Genomic DNA, 22,651 nt, shown 5'->3' on the forward strand with positions numbered 1-22,651 from the left:
CTCTTTGTATGCGGATTCTTCTTCCGTTTTTGAGTTCGAGTGACTTCTAGGGTTTGTGTTTTGCTGTGTTTTTCGACTGGTTATGGTTTGAAGCCTCAGGTTCAGCTTTTGGGTAGGCTTGTTTGACTCCTAGCTCTGCCTATCTCTCTGTCCTCCTCTTGGTTTTCGGTGTCGTGGCTTGGTGGAAGGTTCTGTTTTGTGGGTTCTTCAATCGGATGCTAGCCTCCTATAATGGCATCTACTAGCTCTCTGTTGGAACCTCTTTTGGTTTCCCGGCTGAGTTCTGGACGTTGTGGTGGGTCGATCTCTTGTCCTTCTCTTTGCGTGGCGTAACCAATCTTTAGTCTGTAGGTGGCTTTGGCTGGGTCTACGAAGGTCCGTGTGTAAGGATGAGTGGTCCTTTTTAGCGTTTCCCCTCTCGGATCTCAAGGTCTTCCTTGATCCTTCGCCTTCTCATGTTCATTGGCGCTAAAGCGGTTCTGATGGTTAGGTTCTGTGTTCTGATCTTCTTGTTTCGTCGTCTTCGTTTTTGTTGTGGAGATGGTTGTGTGAGCTCGTATTAAATCTCTTTTCAAGACTCCTGTCAGTTGCCTCTCCTCAGCGCCAAACTGTTCTATGGAAGTGTTAGTCGGCGGCTTGTTGGGAAGAGTTTTCAGTGTTGTAGCTTTGGAGGCTTTAGCTATTAATTCTGTAGCTGTTATCTTTGTATCTTTTCTTCTAAGGCTTGTTTTGTTTGTTCACCTTTTTTGGCCTCATGTCTCTGGGGGTTTCTATGTACCCGCCGACTTTGTCTCCGAAAGGATTTTTTCCTTTTCGGCTATATATAACTCAAACGCATCCAATCAATGAAATCCGTCTAAAAAAAATAGCAAATGGAAATTGTTCCTAAATCTTTCACAATTTTCCAAGTATTTTTTCTTTTGAATAATTTTAGTTATTATCCTGATAATATTTTTTATGTAATAATTATTCGAAACGTGTCACATATATATACACCAAGCACACCATTTTTGATTATCATCCATCATCTCACTCACTGATATTTATACATTCAAATATTTATTTATTTTCAAGTTTTACGCAAATCTCTTTCACTCTTAAACCTCATAACCTTAGAGATCATCAGTCATCAATCATCTTCTTCGTTGTTATCACTTCTTTAGTAGCTCTCAACGAGATTTCTCCAAAATCAGCGATGCCTTTAACGAGATCAAAGAGTCTTCCGGCGACGGAGAACGGTGGATCCGATCGGGAGACACTCCAATCAGGAAGATCAGTGGCTGGGATTCTCTATAAATGGACTAATTACGGAAAAGGATGGAGATCTAGATGGTTCCTCCTCCGCGACGGAATCTTATCGTATTCCAAGATCCGAAGACCGGAGAATGTCAATCTCTTATCTCCTTCCGATGATCTGAGGTTAATCGGAGATATTTCCACCGATCGTCTCTTGAGAATGAAGAGTTGTAGTGGCCGTAGTCGTCGGAAACATCACAAAAACATTGGCATTGTTCATCTCAAGGTATTTCTTAGTTCGAATTTCAATGTTTTTTGAATTAGCAATAGTTAGGTTTTGAATTAGTACTATTGTTGTTTGGCTTATCATCTTCTATATTCTGGTTTCTGAAAAGTTTTTGAGTAGCTACTTATCTGTAGTGGGCCATATCAACAGGTATTGGCAGTACTATGAGTCTCAAAGTTCATTGTCGAAAAACCAAATAGCCAAAATACAAAAACCTTTTTTTTGGCTGGTGCTACTACAATCTGGTATTGCAGGACCAGATCAGGGTCTCAATTTGTTGAACACATTTTACATCTTGTTAGAATTTGGTTTATTTTGTAGTAAAGCCAAGAAGTGTTAGAAATTTGTCACCTTTGGTCACATGTAAAAACTCTTTATCTTTTGATTTTTTTGTTTGTTTCTTGATTTTGTTTCCCAGGCATGGGCCTGAGTTCTTTTGATTTGTGTTTGATTTTTTTTCTTTGCCATCTTATCCTTGGCTAATTCCATGGATCATTGACCAGTAGATTTAGTTATATCCTTTTTAGTGGAGTTTCTACATGATTGGTGAATGGTAGGTGTAGCTAGTCGGTAGGAAATAATCAAGTGTGGATAAATAATGGAGTGTAGCTGTGTTGGAGCTGAAGGCCTCCTCTTGGAGAAATTCTAGCCATATATTTTTTTGTTAACTTGTAAGAGTTATATTTGCTTATTCTAAATACTCCAAAGCTTATCCAGACATAAGCTTTGAGTCTGTGTTTATTTCTTTCTCTGAGTAATTGCATTCTTCTGTGTTTGCTTTTTAATTTTTTCGTTAGAACATGGAACTTGTAATTATTAATTGTTCACAGTTTGTTTTTGAACATGAGAGCCTCTAATCTGATCTTAACTTATAGACTTTTATTAGTTGGAAAAATGTTTACTCGTTTGAGGGCTTAAGCCTGTAATTAGATGAATATCATTTCATTCTTTTGTTTTCCAGCAGGTTTCATCTTACCGAGAAAGCAAGTCTGATCATAGAAAGTTTTATATCTTTACTGCAACCAAGACTCTGCATCTGAGGACTGATTCTAGAAGTGATAGAGCAGCATGGTTACAAGCTTTAGCATCTACCAGGGGCATAGTTCCTCTCCAGTCAATTAATGGGGATTTCTCCTTCGTATCACCAAAGGATTTATCCATATCTACCGAGAGACTAAAGAAACGGTTGTTTGAAGAGGGAATGAACGAGAGTCTTGTAAAAGAGTGCGAGCAGATCGTGGATTCAGAGTTCTGTGAAGTTCAAGAACAGATTAAACTTCTTCACGAAGAGCGGAAAAAGTTGCTTGATGCTTTGAGGCAGCTAGAGGTAAAGCTGAATTTTTGGTCTTCTTTTATGATCGTTTTGGTTTGGTTGAGCTGTTTAGTGTGGTCTCGGTCATTGTTTCCTTTCATATAATGACTTAGTATTCCACGGGCTTTACAGTGCAGTTGCATTGGTAACAGCGAGTCTATGCACAAAGGCATGCTAGTTTATTTGTCATGTAATCACGAACGGGACGGTTATTTTAATATATGTTTTACATTCTTTTATCTCCATTCATGTGGATATTTTGTTAATTGAGTTGATAATTTCTGAACTTCATATATCCATGCCTAGGCATAACACAAAAATTATGTATCATGCATTAAAAACTTGAATGTCAAGTTATGATTATTATGAATCTTGCGAAAGATCCCTCCCCGCTTTTTATAATTCTGTTATTTGTTGGCTATTCTACACTGAGAGTTTCTTTATGTACAGATGGCCAACCTTGAAGCTGAAGCCTCAGGGATCCATGACGATGTCTACCAATTAAGAAATCACAAGTATTCCAGCTTAGGACGTGGAAAATATAGTGGTACACAAAATTTCTATCGCGTAATTGTTCTTTTATTCACTGCATCTCTTTCTCTTTCTCTGTTTTAGTTTTGCCATTAAATATTGATGAAGCCAGCTGGCGAGGATCTCGTTACTGCATAGTAGAACAATAATTTCTGATACGATATTCAATTATTTGTTTCCTAAATTTTCCTCCTTATGCTTCTTTTACATAGCTTCAGTGGAGTTGCATTTAGCTTCCTGTGTTGTTTTGCTTGACAATATTTAATTTCTAGAATGCAGTACAAGTGCTTCATCTGATGATAAGCAAGAGTTTGAGGATATCTCTGAGGAAGACGAGGCTTCCTTCCATGACACAAAGGAGTCATTTGGTGAACCTGATGTTGGTTCTGTGCTCACGCATTTTAAGAGACGAACAAAGCTTCCTGATCCAGCAGAGAAAGAGAGAGGTGTCAGTCTCTGGTCTATGATCAAAGACAATGTTGGAAAGGATCTCACACGAGTTTGTCTTCCTGTTTATTTCAATGAACCAATATCTTCCCTCCAAAAGTGTTTTGAAGACTTGGAGTACTCTTATCTCTTGGACCAAGCATATGAATACGGAAAATCCGTAAGTGATTTCAAAAAACTTACTGTTGTATGTAATTCGCTTCCTTCTGGAAATGCAAACGTTTTCTCTACTCTTAACTTTTATTTAATTCCAATTACTAAAGTAATTTAACTACATAGTTTGAGCTTCTATGCTCTTGCATGATATGATATGTGGTCTATACTTATCTTTTTATCTTAAATTGACCTCTCAGTTTGTTATATTAACAGAGTTTTTCATCATCAGGGGAAGAGTCTCCTTAGAGCCCTCAATGTCGCTGCTTTTGCAGTCTCTGGTTATGCTTCCACCGAAGGACGACACTGTAAACCTTTCAACCCTTTGCTCGGAGAAACATATGAAGCTGACTTTCCTGAAAAGGGAATTCGTTTCTTCTCTGAGAAGGTAATATCATATATACCTTTTTTACTGAAGTCTTGATGAGATGAACATAAATGTCAGTTTTCTAAGACTGATAAATGGTCAATAAACAAAATCGGTGATTCATGCAGAAGCTCTATGATTCAGGAGCAGCTCTGTAGTACTCTAAAGTCTAAACATGTTAATATGCATGTAGTTGACACTCAGCTTCACTCGTATCCGGATTTAAAAAAAATGAAACATATGGAGAAAAAAAATTATGAGAATCTTTTCTTAAGAAGTTTGGCATATAATTCGTTAGGGTATTGTACTCTCATAATAGGTTAGCCACCATCCAACAGTTATCGCCTGCCATTGCGAAGGTAAAGGGTGGAAGTTCTGGGGCGACACAAACCTCCGGTCGAAGTTTTGGGGGAGATCGATCCAACTTGAACCCGTTGGAATCTTGACTCTCGAGTTTGATGATGGAGAAATTTTCCAGTGGAGCAAAGTATGTATAATACAAACTACAAAACTCCTGTCCTTTTCCGCATTTTATTTCTTGTCCCTGAGACTGATCACTCTATGCTTATCTTTGTTTTTAGGTAACAACAACTATATACAATATCCTACTTGGTAAACTGTACTGCGATCACCATGGGATAATGAAAATCCGTGGAAATCGCCAATATTCTTGTATGTTAAAGTTCAAGGAGCAATCGATTCTTGATAGAAATCCCCACCAGGTGATTACACAGAGATATGCACTGTTAAGTGTTTTCGATCTACGTGGCATTTCTGAAATAACTTCATGGTCAAATATATATAGGTTAATGGTTTTGTAGAAGATGTAACTGGAAAAAAGGCTGCGACGGTATTTGGTAAATGGAATGATAGCCTTTATTATGTTGCTGGTGATGGAATCAACAAGGCAAGCGCCTCATTACTGTGGAAAGCGACAAAGGCACCACCTAATGTCACCAGATACAACTTTACATCATTCGCGATGACGCTAAATGAATTGATACCTGGTTTGGAGGTATATTAGTATTTTTTTAATTTTGGATTTGTTTGTAAACATGAATTTTGGGTTTCTGCTGTACTTGAAATCTTGTTTTAGCAACTGTGTGATCTTTTCGTAATTTTGTTCCCTTGGTTTAAGGAAAAGCTGCCTCCAACAGATTCTAGGCTCCGACCAGATCAACGACACTTGGAGAACGGTGAATATGAGAAGGCAAATGAAGAGAAACAAAGATTAGAGAGAAGACAAAGAATGGTACACTGAGTATCTCAACACTAATTCTCTGGTCCATGAATTCATTAACTTTTTTTTAAAATGTTTTAACAACTGTAAATGGCTTATGATTCTGCAGTCACGGCAAATTCAGGAAAGTGGGTGGAGACCGAGATGGTTCGAGCCTCAAGGAGAGAGTGAAAGCTATAAGTATACGGGCGGTTATTGGGAAGCACGAGATGTTAAAAGTTGGGATGATTGCCCTAACATATTTGGAGAGTTCACCGAAGAGGTTGCAGATTGTGCTTAAGCCGAGGTATTATAATATATCAAAAGTTGTGATATTCGTCAAGTGGTTGATACCCGCAAGTAACTATAGAATCTTGATCACCCGATCGATCCGTGAATCAGCTCAAGATAATGGTTACAACTGGGATCTAAGATTATTATGGTTCATGGCTAAGGAGGAACGTGAGCCTTCTGCCCCCTAGGGATTGATTCTCGATAGTGAACAGAGCTTTCTTTTGGTTTGAATTTTCTGTTTATTTAAACTCCGGAGATCAGAAGATGATAGATATATTCTTTTTCAGTTCTTTTGTAGTAATGTTTCTGCTATAGCTTCAAAAGATGGTCCGATAAAGAGAATTTAAAGAGCCTCACTGTAAAGGTCACTGAGAGAAATGCAACTCGGTTCCAACATTTGGACAAATATTATTTGTGATCTATTTGTATTAATTCAATACAAAGGAAGCGATTGAAATTTGAGTTTATGCATTTGTTGGTCATTTTACAAAAACTACATATGCAAAATGGTAACTCTAACCAGAAAAACTCGAAAGCAACTCTGTTTTAGACTTATAGTCAGCATGTTTGTTTTAAAGATTTAACTTCTTAAATGTAATAAGAATCTAGAATGTATTGACACATTCAAATCATGACTCTACTACCTAAATTATACGTGTTTTGATTTTATGTTTTACTTAGGTACGAGTTTTATAAAGTTTTCAAAAATACTTAGAAAAAAAAAATGGTTTCTATGTATTTTTAATAGTTATCGATGATGAGTTGTAAACTTCAAGAAAAATAACTGAACACTATTGATTTAGAGTAAAAAATCATATTTAAACTGAATTTGGGTAAAATGTTTAGGTTGTTATTTAAATTTGGATGTACTATGTGCTATATAGAAGCCCCGTTATCAAAATATGTTTTTAACAGTCTGGCGTATCTTTAAACTTCGTACATGACAAATATAGAAGAAAAACAAATACAATAGAAGTAGTGACAAAGTGTTGTAAGATATTTGTTTCCAAAGATCTCTTTCTTTTTGGTTATATTTTTCTTAATTCATCTAGGTTTCACCCTAATTCACTCACAATAATGTGTATTAAGGAATTCAATATGCAAATGTTTAATATGTATAACTATCAAATCCTATACCTTTACTTGTACCCCTTGGTCTATATATATCGTGGTCTCAAAGAAAGTAACATTGATACAATAATATTTCTACACAAATCTCATATTATTATTTTTTGCTCAACTCAAAGACGTGTTTGTTGTCGGCCAAGAATAGATATTTGGTTTATATGAAACAAGTAATGGGCTATCTCAAGCTTAGTAGCGTGGTCCATATCTCGTTGATGTTAATGGATCGTTGTTTTTGTATTCATCCATTAATATGGATCGTCTTATGTTAGATGTTGACGATCGAAATTTCTAAATAAAGGATTTATATGTTTGGAGTCTTCGTAGAAATTGATGCTCTGCGGTCCAAATAGAGGCATAAATCTTTATCCTACTGAAATATTAGTGGTTTCAAATAAAGTCAATCCGATGACGACTGATTAATCCCAACCGCAAATTTTCGTTTTTCGAAAGAATTCGTAAATCCTCCTCGTCATGTTTTAGAAACTTTTTTTTATTGCGTCGTTTGTCAAAAATAAGAGATATATGCATGTTTTTGGCAAACTGCAAACATTTAAGTTACATGATGTACGTAGGTGATAAAGCTACTTTATTTAGTAGAAGGAAAAGGAAAAAGGGAACACTATTTATATGATCATTACCAAATTATGAGAGACATTTAATTTGGTTAAGATGAAAATGAGGAAGGAGGGTTGCTCCGATGGCAACCCTAAAGTTACTTCATTGATTGTCATTACACACATGACACATTTTACATATGAATTTTTACACTTTCTTTTTTTTTTTTTGATCAAAAAATTCTTTACACTTGTTAAGAAACCCTAATTACATAGACTTGTGTGGGATTAATACTCATGATATTGGATTTTTTGTGTGTGCTTCAGTAGTAGATATACAGAAATTTTTCACAGTACTTAAGTCAGTTAATATAGATGTAAATAAATAAAAAATTGTATCTTAGCGTTTAGTGTTTGTGGGGTTAGGTTTTAAATTTTGTGGTTTAAAATTTAATTGATAGAGTTTAGAGTTTAGTTTTTATGGCTTAGTTGTATATATAGTACATACATACATATTAAATTATATACTTTGAAATAGAGGAAAATTTTGCAATCCTTCTTACCAGTTGGCCAAAACATGCATGTAATTATCTAGAATGACAAAATAAGCAATTTTTTAGACCAAAAAAAAAAAAAAAAAAAAAAAGAAGCAATATTTCCTTAAAAACAAAAATTTGCAAAAACAAATGTGAAACTTGGAACAATTTTTGTTCCATGATAAATCTTATCATAACTTTTTTTTTCTTCAAATCTTATCATTACTTTACCAAAAACAAACCTTACTATTGTAAAACAATCATCATGTAAATAATCATCATCGTAACAAAGAAGAGTGTCCATAGCTCTATGGCTTGCTACTTTCCATTGTGATTCAGTTATAAAGCAACATTCATTGTAAAAAACATTTTTAGGTTTGAATAAATTTTACATTCAATTCAAGAAAAAATATTTAAATAAATCGTTAGTACACGTTCGCACTAATTCTCATGATTGGAGATTTTTAACTCTTCACTTAACCGATATGTATAGTTCTAAACAGCCAAGATTAAAATAAGTAAAACGAACGATTTCACAAACAAACAATTGAATCGGCAAAATCCCAAAAAAAAATAAAACTTACGCATCTAAATTATTAACATAACCCAAACTGCCAAACACAAAATACATTGTGATTTGTGAACGTATTCATATTTTAGACAGCTATATTAGAGTGAGAAAAATCATTTTTCTTCCGGAAAAAGCTGGTTTACTCTTTCTTAAAGTCAATAAGAACATTTGTCCTCAAAGAAATATCATATTTTTCAACGATGATAGGACCAAAAATAGTTAAATCCGACAACAAAACAAGATTATTTCGAACTTCTTCAAAAGAAACAACGAAAAATAAACTTGTTAAAGAGGGCATGCAATTTGATTGGGCAGCTATTTAATACTTTTCGTATTTAGCATGTCACGCGATTAAACGTCAATGTCATTATAATTGTTGATATTTTAATTAGTTATCTATACAGCAAGATATTATTAAGCAAGTTCTTCGAGATACTTTTAAAAAGCATATTCATTTGTAGTTTTCTACATATTTGACATAAATAAATAAAATGAAAACTTTATGAACAATATCCACATTTAGATATTTTTAAAATCTGTCATTTTTTTAAATATGTTTAAATTATATCTATTTGTATTTTGCATTTGAAAATAACCATCATGATGATTTTGTTTTAAACTATTTCTTAATTTTAGTAGAAGTGTTAGATGGTAGATAATTAATAATTCTCAAAAGATTAAAAATTTTAAGAAGTAAATTATTATGCTCATAATTTGGTAATGTTTTCCTCTTAACATTTTTTTTAATGAAATGTATAATTTATTCAACCAAAAAATGGTGTTTACAATATATGTCCTTGAATGAATGATTTCCTCTTAACGTCTCTAAGTAATATTAATCATTTCATTACCTATAGATTCTAGATTATATTAGTAGTGTCAACCATCTTTGATCTCTCTACTCATCTTTGCGACTATATTTGTATTTATCTTTGCAAGACTCCAAATTCCCCAGTCCCTACATACATCCATTTGCTTCTGTCATTGAGCTTAATGTAACCCACATTCACAGCATCACGACTCGCAAGTCATACAATCCGAACGGAAACTTTCAATTCGTATGAAAGTTATAAAACCGGTTATTAAAACAAAACCCATTCTTTAAAGTTCTGATCATCCAAATTCTAGGTGTTATATGTTCATACAAAGCTTGATATGCGAATTTATAACTTGGCTCGGATGAGAAACGAAATTCTATGAAAATATTGAAAAAGAAAAAAATATTTAGGCTACAAAGGGATGACATATAGTTGAATGATTGAAAATTTTTGAGTTGAACAAAACAAAGCTGAACATCGTTCAACTCATTCTTCTGCGAAATAGTAGAAGAAAGGGTTGAAAAGTTTTCCTTTATAATTTGTTCATTTTTTCATATTTTTTTTGTTGAATGAGTTGAATTAATTTTCCAACATATTCATTTCAAATGGTAAAAATTGAGATGAATAATCATTCAACATCTCGGCTAGAAGATATAGTAATTCATTATCTAATTTAAAACACTAGTAAATCTACAGGATCTTGAACTCGAGATGATAAGTTTCAAAACAGGGGAAGAAGAAGCAGAGTTACAGGCTTGTATATCAAATTTTTATAATACCAAAACCTCTCCGAATAAAAGACTACATCAATACCGAATTAACCAGTTTCCAATATCGCGGTTATGCTACAAACCGACTTAAACCGAGTTATGAATTAATTATTTTTTCATCAGTACCACTCCTTCAAGGATCAAGTACACTTAATAATAAATCAGTGGGACATGAACACTAGTGAAGCATCAAAACGTTACTTCAATAATTGATTTCGGTTCAAAGCTTCATTGATTTCAGTTTAAGCTTTTCATTTATGATTGATTTCGGTTCAAAGTTTCATTGATTTCAGTTTAAACTTTTCATTACACAAACTTTCGGTGATAGGCCAATGAAAGAACATAAACATCATTGCACCTTAATTGACATGATCACTCAAACTCTCTAGGACAAACATGAAGAAACTTTAAATTTCAACTAAACCTCAATCTTGGAGAATGGTCTACTCATAATTTTCGTGTTTTAAATACATTATTAAGATTATTGGAAATTGTCGTTTAAAGGATGGGTTAAAGAAAACTCTTAAACTAATCTCGAGACATGTAATCGTTAGGATAATCTCACAAAGGTCAAGAGTTTTTTTTTTACTATAAATCAATTCTCGAAGAAAACAATAGCATTCTACAGCAATCTGAAGATTGTAATAAGAATCTAAATGCAAGAATTTGAAAATGAGACGTTGCTTACGAAATTTCTTTCATTAAAATTTCGTTGAAATAGAAATAGAAATAGATTGCTACAGAAGCATACAAAGCTTGGAAGGCGGGGGACAACGTTTACAAACAAAATGAAAAACTATAAAAATCTCACACATTTATTTTTTCTCTTTAACAAATTAAGATTGATACATAAACTATACCTTACATGCATTTATTCAAACTATAATAAATTTCGAAGACGATATTGTGCACTGGCATCGCATCGTATGCATAATGGATATTGCTCAAGCACATTGGAAACCAGATGGAAGCTTTCTGTTACAAACGTTGAGAAGAACGCTGAGAGATATCGGAACGTTAAGGTTGATACCAAGAACGTTAGCCCTCAGAGCAGTGCATAGACAAATCGCAGCGTCGACGTCAACCAAACCTTGGATGAGCGAGCAACATTGTTGAGAGGATGGCTGTCCCAACTGGATGTTGAGTAGACTGCTTAAGACATTTGCACATACACCGAGCTTGAGAGCATCAATAGGACAGCTGTTTCCGGATGAACCAGGGGTGCGTGGAGGTGTGACCGGCCTAGGATTAGGACTTGGGACTGAAGGACGGGGTGGAGGAGGACATTGGACCGGCTTGGGCTTAGGACTTGGGACTGGCTTTGGTTTAGGACTTGGCTTGCAGTTGCAATTTGTTGCAACGGTTAAGGTGAAAAAGAGGATGTTGAGCGCAAAGAAAAGAGCAAGAGAGGCTGAGTTCTTTGAAGCCATTTGTTTTTTTTTTCAAAGTTATATTCGGTGTTGTAAGGGTTATTGAATAAATAGATATGAAGAGAAGATGTTGGTATTTATAGGATTTTAGAAGGATGGGAAGAGGACCAACTTGATTTAGTTTAAAATTTATTTATAGATATTTGTAATTATTTGTATATATATATATATATATATATAAATTCTGACCATTTTTCCTATATGCATGTAGCTAGGTACGTAGAACCTTGAAATTATTTGGATTTTGTTTTTTGTAAACCATTTTAAAATTAAGAAAATACTTTATATATACGTGCATTCATATAAGTATTAATGTCAAGTTGTCAATGCTGTTATTATCAACACCATCATGAGTTCGTGGATGCACAAGATATTCAGATTTATCTTGGTTCGTAGCTCTTTTACTTGACGGCTTCTATACGTCAGGTCGAGTAATATAATAAATTCCTAGTGTAGTTATAATCAAGCTGAGCCCGGCCATGGAGACACACCCAAAGTATTTAGAAACTTACTCGAAAATTTGTGATATGTATATAATATATGATTAATATATATGTAATGTTTATGAATTTAATTAAGATTCTTTAATGCATAAATTATGAAGACATTAAAATCCTCCTACATGATTCGGTTTTTAGGGGTGTGTATCAAGAACCCACAAATTTGTTCTCTATGCAAAAGGTTAAAACAGAGCGGTCGAGCAATTAACTAGGACAATATCATGGAAACCGCAACTCATCAATTTTGATTGTTTTTTTTTGTTATTTTTTTTTAACATGGTTTACTAAATAGTTAGGTTAGTTTCATGATTTAATTATTTAAATCAAACCATGGTTTGAGAACAAATATGTTTAATTATATATAAAGAACTACGAAATTTTAACATTTTAACATTTTGATTCTTGGTAGTGTCCCCACATACATCCATTTGCTTCTGTCGTTGAGCTGGTTTACTGTTTCTCAAAATCAATAAAAACTATTCGTCCCAAAAGAACATTTCATCTTTGATTCTTGATTGAATCCCCACCAAGTGGTTTTCACCTAGATACATCCATTTATGAGTCTTGTATACACCGAAACAACTATATATGTCTTGCATGCCTTAAATAACTTCATGGTCATATGCATATGTATATAACTTCATATATGATCTACTGGGAAAAAAGGCCGAGACGGTTTTGGTATGCTGCTCAATGAGGCGATTGCGTGTATTGAGGCCACACAATAATCAATAATGTGTATTAAGCAATTCATTATGTAAACGTTTAATATGTAACTATCAAAATCCTATATATCTATTGTACGGTTTGAACCCTTCGTGTATGTATATTGGTCTCAGTAAGTAACATTAATACAATAATTTAAATTCATATTTTTATTTTTGGCTGAGCTCAAAGACGTGTTTGTTGTCGGCTAAGACTAGATATTTTATATTTCTACTCAACATTATTCATCCATAAGAATCGTCTTATGTTAGATGTTGACGATTATAATTTCTAAATATGTTTCGAGTTTACGTAGGAATTGACGCTGTGACTCTGTGAGGTCCAAATATAAGCAAAAATATTAGTGGTTCCAAATAAAGTCAACCCGATGACGACTGATTAATCCTAATCGCTCATTTTCGTTTTTTTGTAAGAATTCGTTGAATCCTCCTCATCATAAAGAACAAAAAAAAACATTTTTTCACGACGTTTGTCAAAAAGAAGAGATGTGTTTGCATGTTTTGTCAAACTACAAGCAAATTGCGATATAGTACCTTAGAAGTTATAACTATATGATAGTGCATGTATACATGAACTTGTCACTGTCAAGTCCTATCGATATCTAATAGATGTACGTAAAGAAACTTTGTGTGTTTCAAGTTTTAGCTTTTGGAGTTAGGGTTTAGGATTTGTAGCTTCAAATTTAATGTTTAGGATTTGCAGTATAGTTTTTACTTTTAGGGTTAAGTTTGATGTAGTGTACATTGAAGATCAACAATAACTACGTTTATGATAGAGAAATAAAAACAGAACTATCTGTAGTAATTTTCGTTTTTATATACAAAAACATCAATTTGGTTTAAGAAAAAAATAATTATTTTCTTGAAACAAATCTTCAGTGAATCTAAAGGTACCTTAAAAGTTTCATATATCTTATTATATAAAGTATGGTTTTTAAAATTACTAACTCATAAGATTATGCCATGTGTCAAGTCTATCGATCAGATGTTGACACGTGTAAGAAAATAATTAACTTTTTTCTTCTTAAAGAAATAGAAATACTAAAAAAGAAATCAATTAACTTTTTTCTTCTTAAAGAAATAGAAAACTAAAAAATAAATCATTATTAACATATACTAATTTATATGTCTATATGACTATATCTAAAAAATATTACATTTTGTTTTTCTTAACCAAAAGAAAAATTAACCAAAAATATTTATATATGTTATTGGTCAAATTTTTAATATGTATGGTATTAAAAAAAAATTTATTATTATTATTTATGGTTTGTTAATTGTTAATAATTTTTAATATTAACTAAGATATAGATTTGATCTCATATATATATTATTTTGACATGAAATCATTATCAAGTAAGATGAAGTGTGTAGAATTAAAATCGAGTTTTTTATGAAATAGATAGTTAAATTGTATACAAAATTGAATATGTAAGATAAAAATTTGTTTTTTTCTTCTAAATACTAAATTATAATAAAGAAAAAGTGTGTAGGTTACTATTTAGACTTCAAATATCATCAATAAGATTGAATGGGTATAATAAAATAAAATGCATAAGACTACTATTTTACTATTCAAAATTATATATCAAGAACAATGTATAGATTATTATTTTACTATTCAAAATTTAAATATTATCGATAAAAAATTACAGTTACATCTTACACCCGCCTATTTAGACGGGCCTTATCTAGTATTATATAAGAGCTAGATATATAGCATATAATGATATTTTGTTTTAGTAGTTGTATTTAAGAAAATAACTACTATACATAGATAACGTTTTTAAAAGTTATTTCTCAATGTTGTTAGATTTATTTTATGGTATACGATTAGTAATTACGAAACTTTAAATTTTTCGAATTAGTAAGTTATTATGCTCATATTTTGGTACGTTTTTCTCTTAACATTTCCGAGTAATAAAACTAATTGTCATTCAATTTACAGTACTAGATTATATTAGTACTGTAAACCATCTTGTTCCGTTCTATGATTCATTCTTTGCGACTATATTTGTAAAATATCTTTTGCAAGACTCCAAATTTTCCAGTGTCCCCACATACATCCATTTGCGTCTGTCATTGAGCTTAATGTATGTAACTCACATTCACATCATCACGGGTCATAAAACCCCGAACATGAACTTCTATTGGTATGAATGTTAAAACTGATGATAACAAAACAAAACAAAAAACATTTTCTTTAAATTTCCATCAAGTAATTCTAGATGATATTGACAGATATATTTAACGTTCATAAAAAGTTGTTGAAAATTTACTAATCAGTAATCACCTCATGTGTTGATCGAGTTCAGTTAATTCACTATCAAGAATATACAACATGCGTAGCTTTACTCTACAAGTTCTTGAACTCGTGATGATGGAGTTTCAAAACAGAGGAAGAAGAAGCAGAGTTACAAGCTCTTATATCCAATTCTTATAATAGTAAACCCTTCATCCGAATAAGAGGCTCTCTCTTAACCCTCGATACCGCATTAACCAGTCTCCCGTTTTCTGGTTATGTTTTAATCTAAACCGAGTTAACCGGAGTTCTAAACGAATCACTTCTTCAACAGTACCGCTCATTCATGGATAAAATAGATTAGGCAAAGACTTGATTTCCGGTTCAAAGTTTTAGCTAAAAATGGGTTCATGGCCATCCATATTATTTTTCAAGATCTCTCGGTCTTGGGCTAATGATTTAATGAAACCACATAAACATGATCACTCAAACCGTATTTCACCCGGAAAAAAAAAGGAAGAACAAATCAACTTATGTTTGGTTGATAATGGTCCACTCATAATTTAATGTTTTAAATACAGTTTTAGATTACGGAAGATCATGGTTTAAAGGGAAAATTCAAACTAAGCTCGAGATATGTAATCGTTAGGTTAATATCACGTACAATGATCAATAGTTTTTTCTTAAGCAGAAATCAACTATTTCGTAAACAAAAAAAAACGTATTCTACAGAATGAATATGTCAATTTAAAGATTTAAATTATAATTTGTAACGCAAGAATTTGAAAATGAGTACAAAATCTCTTTTATTAAACGGGTTGAAAATAGTAATAGATTGCTACAAAAGCATACAAGACCGGAATACAGGAACGTTGACGGAAAAAAAAAACTAAGAAAGTCTCACTCTCACACATTGGTTATTTCACTTTAACAAATTCAAAATTTAAAACATAAACTCTATAGCTTACATGCATTTATTCATACTGTAACAATTTCGAAGAAGATATTTGTGCACGGGCATCACATCGTATGCATAGCTGATATCCTTCAAGCACATTGGAAGCCAGACGGAACCTTTCTGTTACAAACGTTGAGAAGAACACTGAGAGATATCGGGACGTTAAGGTTGATACCAAGAACGTTAGCCCTAAGCGCAGTGCAAAGACAAATGGCAGCGTCGAGGTCAACCAAACCTTGGATGAGCGAGCAACATGGTTGAGCTGATGGCTGACCCAATTGAATGTTGAGTAGACTGCTTAAAACGTTCGCACATACACCGAGTCTGAGAGCATCGATAGGACAGTTTCCAGATGAGCCAGGGGTTCTCGGAGGCGTGACCGGCCTAGGGTTAGGACTTGGGACCGAAGGACTTGGTACTGAAGGACTTGGGACCGGCTTGGGTTTGGGACTTGGGACCGGCTTGGGTTTAGGACTTGGGACAGGCTTGTGCTTAGGACTTGGGTTGCAACCACAATCTGTTGCAGCGGTTAAGGTGAAGAATATGATGTTAAGGGCGAAGAAAAGAGCAATAGAGGCTGAGTTCTTTGAAGCCATTTTTTTCTTTCAAAAGTTTGTTTTAAGGATTTATTCAGTGTCTTTGAGAGAGTGAGAGATGAAGATATATGAAGAGAGGGTGTGGGTACTTATAGGGTTTTAGAAGGATGTGAAGAGGACCAACTTGTTCTATTATATTTGATTATTCACATATATTTGCAATTCTACAAAATATCTGTTTATTTATTTATTTGCCCTTATCTACATATACAAATTCTGACCTTTCTACTTTCCTTTATGTAGATTCGTAGAACCTTGAATTAATTTAGACATTAATCGTTTTTGTAAAACATTTCTATTTAAGAAATAAATATGATTTGTGCGTTCATATTACTATTATTTTCAAATTGTCAATGCTGTTAATCTGTTATTATCACCACCATCATGATGGTTCATGACCTCATTGCACATACCTTCAGATTCTCTTTGGATCGTAGCCATTTTACTTGAGAGCTTCTATACGTTAGTCTAGTGGTCTTAGTACATTCGAGAGGAAGTTGTGCTCTACACTCTTTTCCGAGAGGATGTGTTTTATCACAAACTGGTCCCAGAAGAGGAAGACATGCTAACAAAATTCTCGAACTTCCTCGGAAAAAAATGTTCAATGTGAATGTTTTCAAAATTTTGGATCCTCTTATGCATAAATAAGAGGACATCAAAGCCCTGGATGAATCAGGTTTGTCTATATGCATGGTTGTGTCATTTGTGACGTAAAGCAAACAGTATGAATACAAATTAGATCTCATATGGATTATATATGACTAATCCCAACTTGCAAGAGAATTTAGACAAGAACATCTCAATTTTTTTTTCCAATGTTGGTTAGAACAATTTGTATTGATTTATTTCTTGCATTTGAGATTTGAAATTACAAAGTTCGATGAAGAAGAGGTTTGCGGTTGGCTAAAACAACCCGTGAGATGACATCCACGAGAGAATAGAGTGATCCGGCGATTTACTTAATAATTCTAAGAAGGTTTACACGATAGTTAGTTTAGTTTCCTAATTTGATAAACTGCTGTTATTTAAAATCAATCCAATGTTATTTTCTGTTCCATTTAGATGTAGAACTAACTTTGAGAAAATATGTTCACATATAAAAAAACAAAGGAATCTAAATTATGGGTATTATAACCAAAATTAAACATGAATGAAACTAAGATGTGAACATATGAATATTTTAGAGTAGCAGAATCATTTGATTTTCCGGAAAAGGCTGGATATAATGTTTATAAAAGTCAATAATAAATTTTGTCCTGAAAGAAAATATCTTTTTTTTTTTAGCAATGTTAGGACAAAAATATATAAAACTCAATTAAAATAACATTTGGAACTTCTTAAAAAGAAACCAATAACAAGAAAAAAATAAAACAGTGATATATATATAAGGTTTTACTGTGCATATATCTATTTTATACCTTCACAGTAACTATTATTCAACATGCTTTAACGCCAATTCATTTCATAACTATAAATATTTGCATGATCAACTATGAAACTGCTTATTAAAACAAAATGCTACGCCAAAAATTAGGCCATAAATGTTTTATAGTTTTTTATGGGTTTTTAGTTTTTGGTTTGTAGTTTTTGGTTTCTGATTTTTGTAGTTTTTGATTTTTGATATAGATTTTAGTTTTTGCAAAATATTGAATAGTAATTTGTTTAGTTTTTAGGTTTTTGACATAATTATTATTTTTCAAACGTTTTTAGTTTTGAATAATTTGATAAATGGTAAAAGTAACATTTAAAATAATAAACAAAATTGAAAAAAAAATGTCACGTAAATGTTTTTTAAAACCTACAAAATTTGGTTTTTGGATTTTTTGAAGAAATAAGCAAAATCTTCTAAAATCTGGTTTCCCTATTTTCTAAAAATCTACTTTTTTTAAAATCATGAATTGATAAATATTTAGTTTTTGCAAAATCAAAATCTAAAAACTATCCTAAAAACTGCATCCATTCAAGGCCTTAATTTGCAATTACCACTCTTTTGAATTGCGCTCTCCAACTAGAAGACGTCTCCAAGTAAAACGATTTACTGTTACAAACCAAATTGGGTTTTCCGAACCAAACCAGAATTTGAGGGTTTGAGTTATTTTCTCTAATTTTTCTAACCAATATTACTGATTAAACCAGATTTTACAAAATTGTACAAACTTTTCTTAAAATTTTTTCAAACCAAACCGAACCTAAATTCTTATGGATCTTAGATAAATAACCGTATGAAATTAACCGATAACCGAACCAAATTTTGATTCCGTTTTATTAAATAACCTTACCTCCTAACCGAATTACTCAAAAACCGACTATCCAAATTGAACCAGAACCGTTCGGTCCAAAGTCGTAGGCCTATAAGTAGTAAATGTAGCATACTATCTTCTTCGGAAATTTCAATATCTCCAATCAAGTTTAAATTTTGATTATCAAAGGCTGAACAAAGAATTAATCATTGGTATGTTCAACTACACTACAGTTTTGGAGAAATATCAAATCATACAATCTTGATTTCATTGATTGGAAGGTATAGTAACTAGTACAACAAAAAGCTGCAGCTGGCTATAGAACTGTCATAAATATCGTAGTTTGACTAGATTTTAGTTTTGGATTCTACTCAGAACCTCATTTTGTCAATTTGGCTTAAATATACACGAAATATTCTCATCCAAAATTATAAAGGAAAATATTTGTATACAGAAAATTACATGAAATATTTGAATACTAGACGCTTTTTTTTTCTTTTTTTGACAACAAATAAAATGGACTATGAAACGTCTTTCATTTAAACAATAAAAGTTACAACAAAAACATATATGCGCGGAAAAAGATAACGCCTCACACTTAAACAAAAGATTGAAACATTGAACCCTTAACTTGCATACATGCATGCAATTATTCAAACTGTGATTATTTTAAAGAGTAAACTGTGTGCGTCGTATGTGTAATTGATATCCCTCAAGCACATTGGAAATTAGACGGAAGCCTTCTGTTGCAAACGTTGAGAAGAACACTGAGAGATATAGGAACGTTAAGGTTGATGCCAAGAACGTTAGCCCTAAGAGCAGTGCATAGGCAAACCGCAGCGTCAAGGTCAACCAAACCTTGAATGAGTGAGCAGCATGGTTGAGGTGATGGCTGTCCCAACTGCACGTTAAGTAGACCGCTTAGCACATTCGCACATACACCGAGTCTGAGAGCATCGATAGGACAGTTTCCGGATGAACCAGGGGTTCTCGGAGGAATGACTGGCGTAGGGTTAGGACTTGGTACGGAAGGACTTGGGACCGAAGGAGTTGGTACGGAAGGACTTGGGACCGAAGGAGTTGGAACATATGGACTTGGGACCGAAGGAGTTGGGACCTTAGGACTTGGGACCTTAGGATTTGGGAGCGGCCTAGGCTTAGGACTCGGGTTGCATCTACAATTAGTACCAGCGGTTAAGGTGAAAAAAAGGATGTTGAGGGCAAAGAAAAGAGCAAGAGAGGCTGAGTTCTTTGAAGCCATTGTTATGGAGAATGTTTGAGTGAGAGATGAAGAAAATGAAGAGAGGGTGTGGGTATTTATAGGATTTTAGAAGGATGTGATCATATGAAGAGGACCAACTTGTTTTACTTACAGAACAATTCATTAATGAAGTCATGGCCTCATTGCACATTTCAATTATTATTTTTAGGGCTGTCAACAAAAATTAATTGTTTACCAATAGTTTAATAAAATTACGCTTTTTATCAAATTAAATGTTTATTTCTTTAATCAAATTAAATTTTTATTTTATAATTAAAATTACATTACAATATTACGTAAATAAAAATAAAATAAAAAGTAAATACATTTTTGTTTAAACATCAATATATTGTTTCGACATCATATGGCAAAGTGAGAAATGAGATCCTTTAAACTAGTTTTAAAGATACAGTTATTTTTAGTGTATATATAAAAAACATATATATATAAGATTTGTTTTGATATAAAATGAAAACATATAAATTTATTTCTAGTATAAAATATAAACATAAAATTTGAAGGATCACATTATAAACAAAAAATATTCCACTACTCCAAACTGAAGGATAAATTGGGTTACCCTAAATTGTTCCTTACTCCATATTTGTTCACCACAATATTAAAAATATGTCCTTTATAAATGAGTAATAGTTAAAAAAATATACCATTGAAATTTCTCTCCAAACCGGTCGTAATAAACAACCCAAAAATTACAAATCCTGGTTGAATTTTGATGCTATGTTATGTATACACAGGGTTCACTCGATCGATAGTTTAGTTTCCTACTTTGATAAAGTGATACTTAAAACAAAACTGATTATACTGTTCTATCAAAATGTAATTCTAACTTTGAGAAAATATGTCATGAGCATAATCCAATTAAAAACATGTACGATGTGAACATACTCAAAATATAGAGTAACGCAAAATCATTTGATTTCCCGGAAAATGCAGATTTAATGTTTCTTAAAGTCAATAGTAATATTTTTGTCCCGAAAGAAAAATCTCATCTTTTTAGCAATGCTAGGACAAAAAGAAAAGCAAAAAAAGATAGAGCTAATATTTGCACCGAAAGAAAATATAATCGTTTCAGCAATGCGAAGACAAAAAGAAAAACAAAAGTCAATTAAGAGAATATATAACATTTGGATTCTTCAAACGAAATGAAGAACAAGAAAAACTAACACGGTGATATGGACACATTTAATAGTTTAATATATAGTTTTAAAGAAAATCATACAAAAAGTTATATTTATTATTTCAAGTGGTTATCTTTCCACCACGGTCGTACGTGGGAATAGTATTAAGAGTATTATATGAATGTATTTATTTGGGAGTGGACTCCAAGATTTATACTGAATGTAAATTTTGAGTTTAAATTTAGAGTTGAGGTCAGAACTCAACTCAAAGACGTGTTTGTTTTTTTTGGCTAATTTAAAGACATGTTTGTTGTAGTCGGCTAAGTTGAGATAGTTATTTTAAATGAATTGAACACTTAAAACATTATAATAGTATTCCATATTTCGCGCTGATGTTAAAGGATCGTCATGTTTGTTTATTCGCCACTAATATGGGTCGTCTTGTGTAGACGTTACGTTGACTTGAAGATCACAATTTTTAATTGTTTGATAGATTTACGAAAACGTACATATTTATCGGCTTTTATCTTTGGAAGTATTTTTCATACGGATTACAATTAATGGTCCTGATTAAAAGTCAGCCCTACTATCACTAGACTAATCCAATCACACATTTTTATTGTCTGAATTTGTAAAGAACTCAATTTCAGAAAATTCGAAAATCATTGACAAACAGAAACGAAAATGAAAATGTGGAAATAATTTTTGATCCACGAAGAATTTGATTCTTTTTTGTCAATTATTATAAAAATTAGAACGGAATCCAAACCGGACAAAGAAAGTTTTCATAAAGAGTTCTCATGAAGAAACTTATTATAAACAAGAAATTAAAACCCTTCTACTTTATTATCACAATCACTAACTGAATAACTGTTAGTACATTTGATCAACCTAAGTCTTTATGCCAAACTTGTGATTAGACCCAAAAATCATTTTTAACACTACAGTAACACAGCTTACGCCATGTAATTCATAATATTTTAAAACTACCTAACCAAGGTATTTTTTTAAAAAAAGTATGTAACGAGACATGCATGAAGCAGATATATCAACTAAAAGGTTGAGAAAATGCAACTAAAAATAGACCAAAACGAACAAATAAATATAAATTATTGACATAATTGCCAAAGATAAAAATTAGGATGTGAACGTACTCATATATTTTAGTATATTATTAGCGTAACGAAAATAAACCATTGATCTTCACACGAAAACAGGGGCTCTTACTTAAATGTCAATAAAAAAATTTGTCCTCAAAGAAATATCACATTTTCAATGATCCTAGGACCACAAAATAGTTTAAGCTGACAATAAAAAAACAACACATTATTTCAAACT

General features: G+C 32.5%; 6 protein-coding genes across 14 annotated transcripts; 3 read left to right on the forward strand and 3 right to left on the reverse strand.

Moving 5' to 3' along the window:
• Window positions 1-1,003: 1,003 nt before the first annotated feature.
• On the forward strand, window positions 1,004-6,307 carry ORP2B (OSBP(oxysterol binding protein)-related protein 2B). 9 transcript variants are annotated; one of them, NM_001340776.1, is made up of 11 exons: window positions 1,004-1,522; window positions 1,673-2,193; window positions 2,484-2,849; window positions 3,285-3,381; window positions 3,638-3,972; window positions 4,198-4,353; window positions 4,652-4,819; window positions 4,914-5,054; window positions 5,138-5,347; window positions 5,471-5,584; window positions 5,682-6,307. In NM_001340776.1, the coding sequence occupies exons 3-11, from the start codon at window positions 2,724-2,726 to the stop codon at window positions 5,850-5,852; spliced, it is 1,518 nt and encodes a 505-aa protein (NP_001327965.1). In that variant the 5' UTR covers window positions 1,004-1,522; window positions 1,673-2,193; window positions 2,484-2,723; the 3' UTR covers window positions 5,853-6,307. The 9 variants fall into 9 exon arrangements, with proteins under 9 accessions (NP_001327965.1, NP_001327964.1, NP_192983.2 ...); NM_001340780.1 differs by lacking the exon at window positions 1,673-2,193 and having other exon boundaries at window positions 1,073-1,522; window positions 2,487-2,849; window positions 5,682-5,858; window positions 5,954-6,305; NM_001340775.1 differs by having other exon boundaries at window positions 1,673-2,849.
• Window positions 6,308-10,882: 4,575 nt separating this feature from the next.
• AZI1 (azelaic acid induced 1) lies at window positions 10,883-11,747 on the reverse strand. Its single transcript, NM_117317.4, has one exon. It carries the CDS (start codon window positions 11,650-11,652, stop codon window positions 11,167-11,169), a length of 486 nt encoding a protein of 161 aa, NP_192984.1. The 5' UTR covers window positions 11,653-11,747; the 3' UTR covers window positions 10,883-11,166.
• Window positions 11,748-15,860: 4,113 nt separating this feature from the next.
• On the reverse strand, window positions 15,861-16,790 carry EARLI1 (Bifunctional inhibitor/lipid-transfer protein/seed storage 2S albumin superfamily protein). Its single transcript, NM_117318.3, has one exon. The coding sequence runs from the start codon at window positions 16,671-16,673 to the stop codon at window positions 16,167-16,169; it is 507 nt and encodes a 168-aa protein (NP_192985.1). The 5' UTR covers window positions 16,674-16,790; the 3' UTR covers window positions 15,861-16,166.
• Window positions 16,712-16,743, forward strand: AT4G12485 (uncharacterized protein; the record flags this gene model as incomplete). Its single annotated transcript, NM_001349598.1, has 1 exon — window positions 16,712-16,743. A coding segment is annotated over exon 1 (12 nt), but the record flags the coding sequence as incomplete, so codon positions are not given.
• Window positions 16,791-19,416: 2,626 nt separating the features above from the next.
• AT4G12490 (Bifunctional inhibitor/lipid-transfer protein/seed storage 2S albumin superfamily protein) lies at window positions 19,417-20,202 on the reverse strand. Its single transcript, NM_117319.2, has one exon. The coding sequence runs from the start codon at window positions 20,172-20,174 to the stop codon at window positions 19,626-19,628; it is 549 nt and encodes a 182-aa protein (NP_192986.1). The 5' UTR covers window positions 20,175-20,202; the 3' UTR covers window positions 19,417-19,625.
• Window positions 19,912-20,193, forward strand: AT4G12495 (uncharacterized protein; the record flags this gene model as incomplete). Its single annotated transcript, NM_001340782.1, has 1 exon — window positions 19,912-20,193. One exon carries the CDS (start codon window positions 19,912-19,914, stop codon window positions 20,191-20,193), a length of 282 nt encoding a protein of 93 aa, NP_001328954.1.
• Window positions 20,203-22,651: the final 2,449 nt, after the last annotated feature.

Source organism: Arabidopsis thaliana, chromosome 4, assembly GCF_000001735.4.
Source record: "Arabidopsis thaliana chromosome 4, partial sequence".
Taxonomy (NCBI): Eukaryota; Viridiplantae; Streptophyta; class Magnoliopsida; order Brassicales; family Brassicaceae; genus Arabidopsis; species Arabidopsis thaliana.

What these genes read in the sequence shown, in the direction of transcription:
- ORP2B (NM_001340779.1), top strand. Translation starts at nt 1,196, where the DNA reads ATGCCTTTAACGAGATCAAAGAGTCTTCCGGCGACGGAGAACGGTGGA. An exon ending in TTGGCATTGTTCATCTCAAG is followed by an intron (nt 1,523 to 2,483) that starts GTATTTCTTAGT and finishes TTTGTTTTCCAG; the next exon opens with CAGGTTTCATCTTACCGAGA. An exon ending in CATATGAATACGGAAAATCC is followed by an intron (nt 3,973 to 4,197) that starts GTAAGTGATTTC and finishes TTTCATCATCAG; the next exon opens with GGGAAGAGTCTCCTTAGAGC.
- AZI1 (NM_117317.4), bottom strand. Translation starts at nt 11,652, where the DNA reads ATGGCTTCAAAGAACTCAGCCTCTCTTGCTCTTTTCTTTGCGCTCAAC.
- EARLI1 (NM_117318.3), bottom strand. Translation starts at nt 16,673, where the DNA reads ATGGCTTCAAAGAACTCAGCCTCTATTGCTCTTTTCTTCGCCCTTAAC.
- AT4G12490 (NM_117319.2), bottom strand. Translation starts at nt 20,174, where the DNA reads ATGGCTTCAAAGAACTCAGCCTCTCTTGCTCTTTTCTTTGCCCTCAAC.